The sequence below is a fragment of the Pezoporus flaviventris genome, unplaced genomic scaffold (assembly GCF_033815535.1).
Source record: "Pezoporus flaviventris isolate CSIRO_AGI_PZ_B2104156 unplaced genomic scaffold, CSIRO_AGI_Pfla_v1 ptg000025l, whole genome shotgun sequence".
NCBI classification, from domain to species: Eukaryota; Metazoa; Chordata; class Aves; order Psittaciformes; family Psittacidae; genus Pezoporus; species Pezoporus flaviventris.
In genome coordinates this window covers 28,758,485-28,773,574 of record NW_026892573.1, presented here as the reverse complement: position 1 = coordinate 28,773,574, position 15,090 = coordinate 28,758,485, and the positions used below count along the sequence as shown (strand labels likewise).

At 36.8% G+C, this 15,090-nt stretch overlaps 1 protein-coding gene across 37 annotated transcripts in view; it reads left to right on the top strand.

Moving 5' to 3' along the window:
* Nucleotides 1-15,090, top strand: part of DLG2 (discs large MAGUK scaffold protein 2) — a 998,920-nt gene that overhangs the window by 766,453 nt on the left and 217,377 nt on the right. For all 37 annotated transcript variants that reach the window (XM_061457957.1, XM_061457959.1, XM_061457946.1 and 34 more), the window contains 2 exons: nucleotides 4,695-4,763; nucleotides 14,929-15,085. In XM_061457957.1, the coding sequence (XP_061313941.1) occupies nucleotides 4,695-4,763; nucleotides 14,929-15,085 (226 nt within the window). The remainder of the gene's footprint in view (nucleotides 1-4,694; nucleotides 4,764-14,928; nucleotides 15,086-15,090) is intronic.

Genomic DNA, 15,090 nt, shown 5'->3' with positions numbered 1-15,090 from the left:
TGGAATGCTATTGGCAAAATATATGTACAGATGCCATTTAAATATAAGCTTCAAAAATCCTCACTGCATGTGCCCGTGCATGAAATCTGTGTCATATCTCACTCTGGCTTCGTTGCTTAAGGGTGATCTGAAAGTAGCAGGATTGAATGTCCTATTCTCTGATGCTTCCTATTTACCTCTGATGGGAGACTGGTTAGTTTGACATTTCCAGTATGGGTCAGTAACTGTCAGTACTGGCTATTATTAATCTGTTTGTTGTGGAGATAAAATTAATAGAAAAAAGCACTTTATGGTCTCTTAATTAATCTCACAGGAGAACAAAAGCTCATTTAAGTTAGAAGTTTAGCTGTTGGCAGCATCAGAAAGGCTGGTTTCACTTCACTAAGCTGAATTAAAAGTCCACATTAATGGAATTAAAGCATATTGCCTTCTTAAATTCTTACATCCATCAAAGTAAAACCTCAGAAGCTTTATAAACAACTGCACTGCTGTCTTCAATCCTTGCCATAAGAAACAACAAGCTTGAGAATACATCATAAACTGTTAAGACTTCCCTTCACTGTTCCCCAGTGGAACTTTCTTGATATTGTATTTATCATTCTTTTTGGTTTTAGTATTGTGGATAACAAAGAATAACTCAGAGCTCTAGTTTGAGGTGGTGGTGGTTGGTTTATTTGGGGTTTTCTTTCTGCACAGAACATATTGATAGACAAATGGATTTTGTATACTTCTGTGTGACAGCTTCAGAATTGGGACCTCAAGAATGCTGCTCCAAAACCAGTGTTCGGGGTCTCTATCCAGTCTGTGCCACCATCTGCAACACTGCTTCTTTATGAGAAGATGCATGCCACTGGTTTAGGAAGCACATAATGACTTTTAGGTTGTCAGTTTTGGCTTGTCAAAACAAAGATATATGAAAACAAAAGGTTTCCTATATTAGAACTGTAGCAAATAGAGGACGACTGCTCTTTGTTTGATAAGAAGTGGTTTGGGAGGGGAAACCTCATGGCTTTTCTAGTATGCTGTGTGTATGGACAATATGTATTGGCTTTATGTGAATGAAAGAGACCACGAAAAATTTAAGATTGTGACAATCTCCTTTCTTCGAGCCTCAGCGCTATAGGCAGGCTTTGGGATGAATTCTGATTTGACTGTCATGCAGTCTGATCCCTTAATGATAGTCTGCACTTATTTTTAGTTGTCAATTTGCATTATGGATGCTTAAGACATAATAAATATTTCCCTAGTATGATTGTTTCATCCTGGGTAGGGATTCCACTGGGATATTGTGTAATGGTGAAGGTGTCATTTGTGAAGGAAAGGCTGTAGTTCATGTGGTCCCTACAGGATAAGAAGGGTTTATGATGCTGCCTCCAGTTTTGGCATCACCCACACAGCAGAATTGCCTTCAGAGCATCCTTAGGCTTGAACAGAATTAAAACTAAGGAGACTGGCTACTCACCTTCTAATTGCTATAATACTTATTGCTAATATTATTTTAATAAGAAACATTTAAAAAAAGTACATTGACAACAGGCTGCAGGGGTTTTAGTAGTTAGGAAAGTCATGAAGTGCCAGACCTTGCCTAAGAAAAGGGTTAGCCCCCCCCCCATTAAAAGAGCGATTGGATTCTTTGCTCCCTGTTTTACCCTTATTATTCATTTCTAATCTCATTTTTGTTCCTTCACTCATATGAATTTTCTTACAAGAATAGGATATTTCCATTGTCTCAATGATCTAAAAATAAATAGAATTAAGTTAAAAGTGGTATTTTACAAGGTGTGAGATTCATTTCTTCATGGAAAGCCCATCTTGTGTGGCTGTAATACTGAAGAGTATATTGAAATATCATTACTTTGTATTATTAAAATTATGGAGATGTTCATTCTGTGTCATTTCAGAGAAAGGGTAGCATTTTTATAAGTCTAAATGTCAAACTTTGAATACTTAGATCTGTGACTGTAAAAATATGCTGGTTAGTTACATATCTCTTAGGGATGAAAGTATCTATGTTTAGGCATTGATCATAGACAGAAAATGTTGGTGGCAGTAACTCAGAAGTTTTCTTTGGTGCTACAAAAGGCATGACACTTGCACAACCGTATTAAGCGTTTGATGGAAAAAGCTTCTTCTGGTTTCATCACTTTGACACAAGCCACCAGGAGCTTTATCTTTTAAAGAAGTCAGTTAGAAATGATATCAGACTGTTACTTCTGTCTCCAACTGGATAGCCACTTGTATCAAGCAGTGATTAAATCACAGGTTTGATTTTTAGGTGTCATTTTATTCATGACGATACCTTAGCATAAGCTTGTACTGAGCATCAAACTTGATTTTTATAATTATCTACAAAAAATGACTTTTCATACCATCAGTTACAAATTATTTTAATGAAAAAAGCTAAGGACTTGTTTGAACTCTCTGTCAAAAATACCCAGGGTTGGAAAAGGGTTTCTAATGGGAGGAATATTGCCAATAGGAGTGGGTTGGAAGGAGTAAGGTATAAAGTTCCTCACACAGCTTTGCATAAAGAGTTAGTCATTCTAGTGAGGGATACTGATGACAACTGGTGTTTCAGTGGTTTCGTAATTGAGGGAGAATATTGAATTGAAATCATTGCTTTAATTCATACTTATTATGGGATTACATTACTGAACAGATCATCTCATACAATAGAAAGTAATATTGCCATCCCAGCCTTTTTTTTTCCACTCCATCACTTAACTGTGCTTTGTTTTTCCAAGAATCTGCTCTTCCTTCTGAATATTCTTTTGTCACCCTGTCTGGATTATCCTTTGTTAATTTGCTGCTTCTTGCCCCAGCCATAGCAATACTGTGTGAGGTTAACTATCAAGCTATGGTGGCACAGCACAATTTCTCAAGTGGTTGAGGAGAGTGATTACTGAGTTCTGGGTACCCTTCCCTTTGCTGAGATGTTACAATTCTGATTTGCTGAAAGGGATGGATAACCTCTCTTGGCAATGCAGAGCTCTGGAGTTGTTTTAGACTTGACATCCAAAATGAAGGAACATGGTGCTCCTAATCATGTCTGGAAATGCTGTTTGCTCTCATTTCAGTTTCGTGTTTCAACAGTGATTTTTCTTAGAAAGTTCAAAATAGTATTTTTACCAATGTTTCTATATAGGAATGTTTTAAAGAATAATAAGCTTCATTTATAAAAAGATATCAACATTTTTTAACATAGCTGAATAGTCAAATCCATCAATAAATTTATCAGTGCAGCCAAGAGCAGCTTTAGGTCTAGGTTGGTAGGTGTCCAGAAAGGTAATTTGTCCCATATTAAAGGAAAGTAAGTGATGTCAAACATCTTCTATAAAATCTGAGTTTTTGCTAGTTCTGTAAAGGCCATTACAAAGAGTATTGTGATAAAATTCTTAGTCCTTTTTCATTCACTATAGAAAATACTTAGAAGCAGAGAGGTTATAACCTTAAAGTTTTGCACAAAGTAACCTGAGTTAAGCAGCAATCCTGAAACCCATCAGCTGAATGCACCAATAAAATGCAGCACTGCTATGGGGCATACTTTTCTTTAAGCGACAAAATAAGTATAAAATCGATGTGTTGCTCACTAATATCAAATGTTTTAGCTTATGAAAAATGTGCTTCTCAACAAACAGCTCGAGTTTTATATGGAGCTCAAAAGCAAGACAAAATGTGCTGTTGGTAGAGTCACAGATATAAAAATTGACCTAAAGATTTAATTTTAATGTGTACTTTGCATTATTAATACTGGGCCTCATTATGTGATGTAGCCATTTAAACTAATCAGAACACGCATCCAGATCTTTCTACATTTTAGAATTTAAAAACACGTCTTGGATAAAGAATGTTACTTATTATCACAGAAATGCCTTTGATGCTGTGTTGTTGTCTTTTTATATTTACATGAATAGTAATGGAACAATGTTATTCTAGTACAATACTGAGGTTAACATATGCTGTCTAATTTATTAGGTTTATATAACATAACTATTTTTGAGGTTCCTTACTCATGGCAACATGGCATATGAGAAGCCGTTAGAAGTCAGGATTTTTAATCTAAAAAAGATTTTTTTTTCCAGGGAGTCTGTGTTTTTCTTAGAAAATATCATGTTTTTCCCTAAATGTGTCTCAGATTAATAAAATTTCATGTGGAAAAAATCAAGATACTTTGATAGAAAAGTGAATGTTGGTTGAAATTTGTAAAATTCAAAGTTACATTATAGTGCAGTTATAAGCAGTGAATGTTCTCTTTTACTGAGCATTCTACCTGAGAAACACAGAGAATTAGATTGATAACATCATTTACTATTTACCTTCTGCTCTGAAATTAACCTTGTGGTTTATGGTTAACATATTTAGCAGAACAACTAGTATCCAAGTTATTTTAAGTCACTGAACTGTGTGTATGTATATATATATTTCAAAAGAATGAAAAAGATAAGGGGGCGTCACTCTCTTTCTGTCTCCTTTTAATGAGGAATGAAACCTGACTTTAAACAAGAGAGTCTGAAGGGTTGAACACTTTTATGAAGTGATAAGCATCACTGAAGTCTAAATGCTTTAGAGACGTGTAAAACAATCTGATTGTTATTTCTAATTTAGCATTAGCTAAACTGCTAAAGAGAATAAGAATGAGAGAAACTTCCATTTCTTTAACAAATGCTTTTCTTTCTTCTTCCTTGGTCATACAGTCATTCCCAGCACAGCACTGCAACGCGTCCACCCACAGTGAGCTTGCAGCGGACCATTTCTGTGGAAGGGTAAGATGATTCTCTGTTGAAGCTGCCTGTAGAGCTCTCAGATACCCCTCAGCCAGACACTGAACTACCCATGTACACATAGCTGTTAACTAGATGTGGCTTAAGTCTGTGAGATGAAGAAATAGCTACTTTCAAATTAGTGCTGATCTTTTCTAGATGCTTACACTGAAAGGTCTGGTTTTCATGGAGATAAGAATATGTCATAGAGATATAGTAAATATGGTGTCTTCAATTCATCTCACTTAACTAATGCCAATATTTGCATGTGTTAGCTGTAAATATTCCACTAATCATGGAAATACACAGTGAAGTCTTACTGTGTTTTCTTAATGCATGCATGAGTTCTTTTTGACAAAGTGTCTGGAACTAAGAATGCAGAAGTACCGGTAGAGAAGAATCATTCTGTGCTGCTGCATATCTTTGTTAATTGTAGAAGCACAGCTCTGAGTACTTAGCTGATTCCATTTTAACAAAAACAGTTGGGCAAAGTATGAATCATTCTGAACCACAGTTAATAGTCTTGCATCTTTATGATCTTAGAAAAGCTGATGTTTAACACTGAAACACACATTTTGGTTGCACCAACTCGCGTAGTTTGCAGCAAACGTTAGATTTCTTTCTCCCCATCCATGGAAATGTGGAACTGTTTGAAATATTTTGTAGGCATGGGTAATAACTTGTCATTGCCTGCTGTCAGGTCCTGTTTCAGAGCTTTTCTTTCTTGTGATAAAAGTGAGAATCCAAAGTTTCCACAGAGGAAAGATGTCATCTTGTATGCTGGTTTCTGTTGCAACCTTACTGTGGTGCAGTCAGAAGAAAAAGAGTTAGATATGTGAAACAGTCCATTCCTAAGGGAAGTCTGAAATGTTTTTCTCACAAGTCTCATTTTGTTCCTTTCTTATCTAGATCTAAGACCTAAGATTTTAAGCTTTTATTTAAAATGTATAGGACATATCTAGTAATTATTCATTGAAAACAAGACTGAATAATGAAATTGCTACTGGAAAGGTGCTTATCTCTTAAGGGCTGTCATCTGGAAGGTAATCCTATAAATAAAGCCCTAATCATCCAACCTCAAAACAGTGCTAGTTTCAAGTTAGATCAGTTTGCTCAAGGTTCTCCAATGTGAAGATTGGACACGTTTTGGACAAACTTTCTCAGTGCTTAAACACCCTTCTTCTGGATTTCTTTATCTCTCTCCATAATGAACACAGAGGGTCATATATTAATTCCCTTTTCCTCAAATCAACTCATGAATAAATTGATGTTTGATATAAAATTGAGCTTCAAGAGCAAGTTTCTCAATTAAAATGGTAATTAGTTTAAAAAAAAAAAAAGGAAAATAAATAAATTAGTAAGTTGTGATTTAAGGAAAAAAATCCTATTATGCTGTCTCTGACTTGGTCCACTGGACTCCATAATTCAGGAGGAATCCTATAGGTTTAGACTCCTATTGAAATTTGGAAATCAATCTGTCTATGTGAATTTTTAGATAAATTGTAGAATCTGTACTGGCCATGCAGTTGACTTGCATATATTGTATATGAATCATTAGAGTGCAGGATATTTGCAATTGATATTACAGGTCTCTTGCTGTTCAGGAGGTAGAAGAATATCTGGCTTGTAATTATTACTAATCAACTTACACTGAGTCATATTTCATTTCACATAGGAAAGTGGGACTGTTAGCCTACTACACCACTGAGCAAAATTAAGTAATCAGCTCAGCCCTAAATATTTCATTGCGTTAAAGCTCAATTTATTCTGATGTTTTGGTGAAGTCCATGCTGCTAAGTGTGTTTATAGCTAATACAATTTGAGGTCAAAACAAAGTTATTTCTTTCTTTTAGGAACTAAGTTTCCATCAGAGCCCTATACTTAGGTGACTCATTTTATTGCTTTTGAGATGCACTTTGTAAAAGCTACTTTATGTGCAAGGCATCCCTAGCCTGCGCTCAGATCCGTGGCTTCCATGCTGGCTCAGTGTGACTGACTGTGTAGTCACTGAAGTAATATAATTATTGGGTCCTCTGAAGGAGAAATGAATTATGGGGGGGTTAAAGAAATACAGGGGGAACTGCATTTGCTAGCATTGATTCTTTTCCACCCTGTTGAATATGTGATAATTGAGCTGGCTGGAATAGATTCTTAAAAAACTTTAATAGCTTTTTTTCATCTAGGGAATGGATTTATACATAAAAATGGGGTTTTTAGGGAGGGATTTTGTGGACTCCATGGACAGCAAAAAAAAAAAAAAAAGAATAGCAAGGTGAGAAAAATCCAAAGGTCTTTAAAGATTAAATTTCCTTTATATTCAAGCCATATATTCTTCACAGTGCAATGACTGTACATGAGGCGACCAGATTTATTATGTGTATACAAGCATGAATTCACAGGTGTTTGATGTTCTCGTTAGTGCGATCTAATCCGTAACTCCCCTAATGGCTTCTTTGCATGGTTTAAAAACAAGAAAACTCTAACATTTGACTTTGAAAATATTGTTGGTTTGATTTTTTTGAAATGGTTTTAGCAAAGCTTTTAAAATGGTTTAAAATGGTTCCAATGGTTTTAATGAACAATTTTAAATGCGAGTATCCAAAATAGAAGAATTATTGGATGAAAACTGAAACCTGCTACTTGGAAATCCTTCTGTACTAAGCTATAATGTTAGTGGTGTATGATAGCTATTGTCTCTGCAGTTGACATTCAGACTAAATTGTACTTTATATGCTACCAGTCATCTCTTCTGATGAGCTGCTTAGAAACTGGGATTTCAACTTACTCTATCAAGAGTGTTTTGATGGAAAGTTTAAATGAGTTTATCAACATGACCGAGTATCTCAAATATATATAAATATTTATACATAAATAAACAGCATTTGAACCACGACCAAGGGTAAGAATTTTTATTCCGAACATGACAGATACTGCTTTGTGTTTCAAAAGTGTCTTATATAGAGTAATTTTGGACGCTTGCTACTAACGGGCTGTTTATTGATATTTTGAAACATGGCTTAGAGGCACTGCTGTTTCTAGGTATTCTCTTAGCCTTTGACTACTTCCTGTCTCCTGACAGTGCAGTGCAGTCACCTATCACCATTTCCATCTCATCTAGCTTTGCTTACAACCTGGGAAGCCAGCGCATTCATGGTAAATAGAGCCATCAAATGCTGTAAGTTATAGTTAATAGAAAAGTGGTTTCAATATGGAGCCAATAGTTTGAAAAAGCAGGAGGTAAAGCAAGCTTCCTTGTATGGAGCTGCTATAAGAGGTGGAACAGAGATGCAGTTTTGAGGATTTATTTTGATTATTAGCATGTGAATAATGCACTTCCTGGACCAGGGAAGAGAGACAAGTGTTTACATGAGACAAAGTATAAATGAACGAGTGTCCCTTTCAAAGTCAAAGAGCATATTAGCTGTCCTACACGGTCGCTCTAGAAATCAATGAGGTTTCCTAAATCTAGGAGACATATTCCTGTGCATTTAAAGTAAATGTCAGGTGTCATGGCAAAAATGCAGACCAGCTTTTCAAGTACAAGATTGCCCCTGTATGCCAACTCCATCTTGCCAGCTGTAGCCAGAAAACATTGCCTGGTGTGCAGGCTTTAATTCCTCTACAAAAGGCAAAATGAAAAACGAAGTCCAGAGGGGTTCCCAAAAAACAAATAAAGTTGCACATGTATAAGCCAGTGTAGTCATGCATACATCAGTCAGGCTGAAGTCTGGGTCCCAGTAGGTTCCCTTGTATTAAATATACTTCAAAGTTTGTGACAAGTTAGACATGCTGTTTGCAGAATAAATGCATTAAAAATGCAGTCAGTATTAAAGTTGGGATAAAGTATTGCTGCTACAGTTAATGTCAGCATTCAATCAACAAGAAATGCCAAGGAAAGTATAGAGAAATCAACAGATAAAATACTTGTTTCAAGCAGAATGGGTAACCGTAGTAAGTAAAATTATATTTGAGAATGTGCTGTGATAAATGAACATCTCATTAACGGCTTAGTTTTTGGTATAGCAGCATTTAGTAAATGAAATACTAAGTCACTCAGCAATTGCAGGTAATGAAAATGAACCCTCTGCTCATAACTAAAACACTGTCTCAGTTTAAGAAGGCCTGTCTGCATTGTGGTGCTCAATGTGACTGCGAGAGATAACATGAAGGTTTCCTTATTTTTGCTAGTTTCAAGCATAATTGAAATCAAGATGATAATAATTAAAGTCACAAATTAGGGATCAGACCTCACTGGGTGTAGAGCATCACTGATGGGTAACACTGATGCGTTCAGCTCCTCCTAAGCTCTTAGAAAGTGAAGTACTGGGGTCCAAAGAACGGAAGGTTTGCCAGCTCCCTACCACTGCCAGGTTATGGTGGTTTGGAAACATCAGAGGAAAGGGAGATCAGGCTGGGATGGAAGGCAAGAGGTTGTGCTGTTTCACATCGTGGTGGAAAGTTTTTGCCAAGCCTAGGAGGGGAATAACAAGCAGAAAAGTAAAAGCCAAGATGCAAGAGAAGTGATACTGCAATAAAGCAATAAATGAGAGCACTACAGATGGTAGGTTTTTGTCTAAATTGCTGTGGAGCTGAATAGTAGATGGTACTAAAAATTAAATAAGCTGAGTAAGGTTGGTTTTGTCTGAACTTCAGTACCTTTTATAAAGGTGTGTGCATGTTCCAGGCCTTAAGGCACTTAAGATTTCAGATTCTCTCTGGTGTGATTAATCAGCTTTTAAAGCATCATACACACTGGCGCATTCTCTGCCCATCCTAGCTCTCTGTGTTAAATGCTGTGAAGAAGCATGCTCAGTCTATTTGAATTACCTTTTTAGGTCCTTCCAGTCTAAAGACTTTTGGCTGTCTGAAATAAAATGCAGTTATCAGAATTTCTTCAAGCACAAGCAGGAAACTGGAAGTATTGTTTTGAGGAAGAAATGGCTTGAGTAGCCAACTGACCCTAGCCAGGCATAGCTCAGTGCTCACACAGTGAATTGTCAGAAGCCAAACACTGTGCTGCTCAAGATAAGGCTGCTTTGCTCCCTTAGATTTGGGGGGGTTGTACCCCTGATGTGCTACTAATATGTGACTTTAATCATCTAATACAATATCTTTCTACTTCAAATTTCCCTCCTGCTATTTGCTCCTTTAAGTAGCTTGAATGCTTTATTGTTGCATTATATGTGTGTGGTGCTTTGCACAGAGGGTGTTGGGGACTTAGCTGGAGACTGGTACTACCCCTATGCAAACACTAAGATAAATATCCTTCTGGGTTTTCTATGATATGTGCTACTGTAACACCAGATCAGCATGTGCATGAATAGATGTATGGTTTTAATATCCTTTGTGAAGCAAACAGCATTTTTTGAACCCTCCTCTCCCCAAAAAACCTAAACATCAAAAAACCCCATACTAAAACATCAAAAAACCTGCAGCCAAAGCAAGATCAAAGCCATATTTCTAAGTCCCTGCAGATTTGGGGTACCACATTGATTATATATAACTAAAGAAGTCTCCAGGGTTTGGTATTTGAAAGCACCCAGTGTGCTTAATATTTCTATAGATGTTCCAAAAAGCCCAGATTCATGTCAACACCCCAATTTTATAGATGGCAGAAAAGAAAGAGAAAGATGGAGCTGTGTGAGTGTGAGATGAATACTAAAACTGACTGCGTTCTTTCATGTAGCCAGCAGCACAAAATAAGCAAATTAAAAATGGATTTTCTTTCAGTCAGTTATTATAAGAATTGCTTGTTTTCAGAAAGATTTTCCCCTTCGTTTATCAGTCCAGTTTTTATTCTCTTGAATTAACTCTAGAATTACATGGATTCACAATCTATAGAAGAATGACAAGGATGCTCACTTGTTTTGTCTTGTCATTTTCCTATTGTAAAAGAGTAAACTGATCAAATATTGAGTACAAATGTAGCAGCTATTTTCAAGATAATGACCAAATAAGCAAACAGGAGCAACAAGAAATGCTTAGGAGGAAAAACACCTCCCTTTTTGATTCTTGTTTTGCTAATTGCATTTTATGGCAGAAGACATCTTCCTAAGTGTCACAGCTTCACCCACTCTGATTTGTTGCTACTTACAGGTTTCAAATATTAATTTCATAACTTTGCTCTTACATCAGGCCTGCAATTTGTAATGAGCTTTACAGACTCTGATCTGATGCATTCCCCGAAGCAAGTAATCAAGTCCATCCAAATCGATTCTCCCATTGATTTCTGAGCCTGTAAATTTGTGTGGATTGCAGCACTTTATTTGCTCCTTTGCTCCTGGCTGCATTACGGTAAATCTTCCTTTCTTCCTTCTCTGCCTTTTTAATTCATTCCCTGCTCTCCTTCACACATCCGCTGTCTCTATTTATCCTGTTCTCTCTTTTCTTTGCTCTTTTTTTCTCCCTTCTTTCTCTTTTCCCTTCTGCTGCCTTCTGTCAGTCCAGGAATGTTTTCATCTCACACTCCGTTCTAATTTCTGCTTGATTTCCCCTGCTGCACTTCTCTGTTTGTATTTGGTACAAAGCTGCAGGAGGGCATAAAGCATGCACACACACCAAATTAAAGTGCTAGTACACTTTGTTAGCACCTAGAAACTCACCTTCAGCAGTGTTTATCAAGGAAGAATTTGTAAATGGGGGAAGTATTTAAAGCTGGAGGCAGAAACGTGCATTCCAGAAACACTGGATGTTAAGACTATTGCTTTTTCTTAGGTAGCTACAGAGTGCCACCTATTGTCTTCAGACAGAACACTGATCTTTAAGATAAGTTAACCCTGAAATTGGCTTTCCCTCAGTTGCTGTATTCTACAGAGAACTACACGTTTTTACTGGGTGTATTTACTGCAAGAAAACAGCATTCACATTCGAGTTGCTTTTCTTTTGCTTTTTACTCCCCCATCACCATGTCATCTTGAAGCCTTTGATTCCATTGCCTCCTTTACAGCATTTATCCGCATTCTGGCTGGAGTTCTTTCATGTGTTTTAGAATTACCTTCATAAAGAATTTTCATAGAGGCAAAGGAGCTTTTCCTAATGTTGTTTCCCAGATATTTAAGAAAAAATTGGGTAAGCCTGTTCTTAGATCTTCTTAACCATTATATTAAAAGAGTTGACTATAAACTTTTATATCAGGCAGATAAATACGTGGCATCCTCATCTCCAGCTTTATCAAAACTGGCTTTTTTTGTGAGTGTGGCTAAAGCATTGACAGATAACTCATTGCTGAGTTACTCTTAGGAGATCAACTGATGAGTGGCTGGTATTGTAGTTTATTTGCTTAAGAAATTGGTTTCCTACTTTAATTTCATAACATCCTACAAAGTTTTATTAGCATCATAAGTGCTTTTTTTTTCTTTTTCATACTAAATGCACTATGCAAATGGGAACAATTACTTATATTTTAAAAAATGTATTAAATTATGTTGAATTGGCATATGCCTTTACTTCTCTGGTTTAGCAGTACAGTTGTGCCTGAAGGTTATTTCTATGATGATGACAACAACATTTGCATCTTCATGAATCTGCCTTTCAGATTCTGCAGGATACTGGGTTACAAAAGAAGTATGAAGAGATGTTGTGGTTGGTCAGAGTCTATACAGCCGAATTTGAGTCATTACCAGAATGACCTGCTTAGGCTAAAGAGCAGGAGCTAAACCTCATTGTGTTTTAATCATGGATTCTGACATTTCCCTGTTATTGTTTGAACTTCCTCTGAACATAATGATCCAAGAGCAGAGCATGAATTTTGCTGTCAAAAGGCCAAAATCACAAAACAGCCCTGACAGCGTTTTAGACATAAATCTGCTGACTTGATCAGAGACAGGGCTTAATAACTGGGCCAACTTTTTGTTGAGCTACACAGCTTACTATTCAGTAGATACCCAGTTGTATTGACCTAGTTTTCTCCATAGCACTGGCTTTCAACTATTTGATCCAAGCTGTCTGTCATATGTGGAAATACTGCATTTCATCTTGAACAAGAGCTCTTCTGATTTCTCACCAGCAGCACATGCAGATAGATTTGTTTGACTTTACTGCCTCTTTTCCCTCAATATTCAGGTAAACAGTAATGGCAGTCTATCATGGTTTAAATCCACACTGTGTGTGTAAATCTACATTAACTCTATCCCAGCTGAAACGAGGACACAGTTGCTCAGCTTTTGGAAGGTGTTTTTGATCATGTAGGACTTGAAGATGACAAGTGTCACCGTACCATTTAGTGGATGGGGAAATGGAAGCTGGAAGAGCAAACGACTTGCCAAGATCACTCAGCAGCGCATGGGCTAAGCAGGGAGAGGAGTCCATGCTTCCAGCTTGCTGTCCTAGTTCTGCTCCAACCCTCAGGCCACCCTTCCTAATTAAAAACCTGTTTAGTATTCTTAGACCTGGATTACACTATATCTAATCCCGTATACTTAAGAAGGGGCTAAAAGTGTTGTTGGAAGGCAAATCAACAGCAATGATCCAAAAGAAAAGAAAACCCCCTTGATTTTCTGATTACTTGGTGCCTCAAGAATGTACAAACTCGAGACGATATGTCTTTTTCTCACGTCTGTATGTTTAAAGGGTTGTTTTGTGGCTATATAATGTTAAGAAATTGTTATAAGAAGGAAGAACATATGGAGTAGGACTAGTGCATTCTCTAAAGGTTACAATCAACTTTAAAAGTACTATTAAAAAATGCTTTACTTTTGTCCTTCAGAAATGTTTAAGCTTGAGTTTCAGAAAGTTAAGGTGTTATTTAAAGGTAATGATCAAGCTGGGAATACAGGTTGAGCATTAACACCAGGCAAAGATGAGCACCTACTGATTTCGGAATTGTCATGTAAAGACTTAATTCTCCCTGTATAGAGCTGTGAGACTTACATCAAATAAAACATCCCTTAATTAGTCACTTCTCTCTCTCCATTCCTATGACGTAAAGCTGTTCTATAGTACAGAGGAAAAGTTGGGTCTTTTCCACCAGAAGAATTCCAGAGCATGGTTCTGTAGGTGAGGGGCGTGTGTCTTTACAGTTGTCACTTTGCTGATACCTTATACTTGTAAAAACTGAGAAATAGAAGAACATCTTATTTGTCTGTAAATATATGCGTTTGTGAGTATTTGCAGGGCTGGGCTTAACATTTGCACATACTAATGTAACAGCATTTACACTTGTCTGAAAAGTAAATTGTTAGAGGCATTTGAAGTGGGGTAAGTAGCAATGAATATTGGGGTTGTGTATGTATGTATACATATGGTTGTGTTTACTTGTGCATCCAAGGGAAAGACAGATCTGAAGCCTACTGTATGGAGTAAAGATTGGGAACTGGAATACCTGGGACACTTTCTCATGGATGATACCTTGATTGCTTAGGAAAGTCCTCTCTTTCTGGACATAAGTTTTCACATCAGTAAAATGAATGTTATTGTGTTTGCATCTTTTAGGGCATATTTTCAATTTACAAATGCAAAGTGCTGTAGTAGATGTAGCTGTTATTATTTATTGATTTCCATCATAATGACCAACTTTATAAACCAGTAAGGCAAAAGCAGAATTCCGTTGGTATGGTTCAGTGATAAAGCTGCTGTGTGACTTTACAACTGCAAGCTTTTGATACTGTCAAGCCAGTTTTTCATGAGATTCTGCTCTATTAGCTTGATCATAGCAATGCGATTTGCTCCAAATCTGCCAAGATCAAACACACTTGCCATTGGTCTGCCTAGAGTTTTGGTTTTCTTTTTTGTTCATTTGTGTAAAAAGAAAGGCTAGAACTGAAAACAAAATGGTGCCATGTAAAGATTGATTCTACTTGTATACATAGTGTTGTTATAAATTAGATTATAAAATGCCTTCAGTGTTTTGATTTTTATTTTAATAAACCCATTGCTTAACATATTGAGGATAACTCCATTGGGCTGAAATTAATAGAGATGTTTGAATTCAACCATGAGAAAAAGATGCTGGTTAATAAAGTAATAATGCTGAAAATAAGAAAAGGTGCTGGTTAATTCCTACCTTATCTGTTTCCACTTAACAGATTTATCTCATTTGTTAAATGGTTTATTTAAGTAATAATGAGCCATTGTGTCTTAAGCAAAACGTAGCACACTTCAGATGCCTTGAAAAATGCATCCACACTGAGAGTTTTGAATGGATAAACGTTATCATTTTGTTTCTATACAGAGAGCCTCGAAAAATCATCCTGCACAAGGGCTCCACAGGACTTGGTTTTAACATAGTGGGAGGAGAAGACGGGGAAGGCATTTTCGTGTCTTTCATCCTAGCAGGCGGGCCTGCCGATCTCAGTGGAGAACTGCAGCGAGGGGATCAGATCTTGTCTGTAAG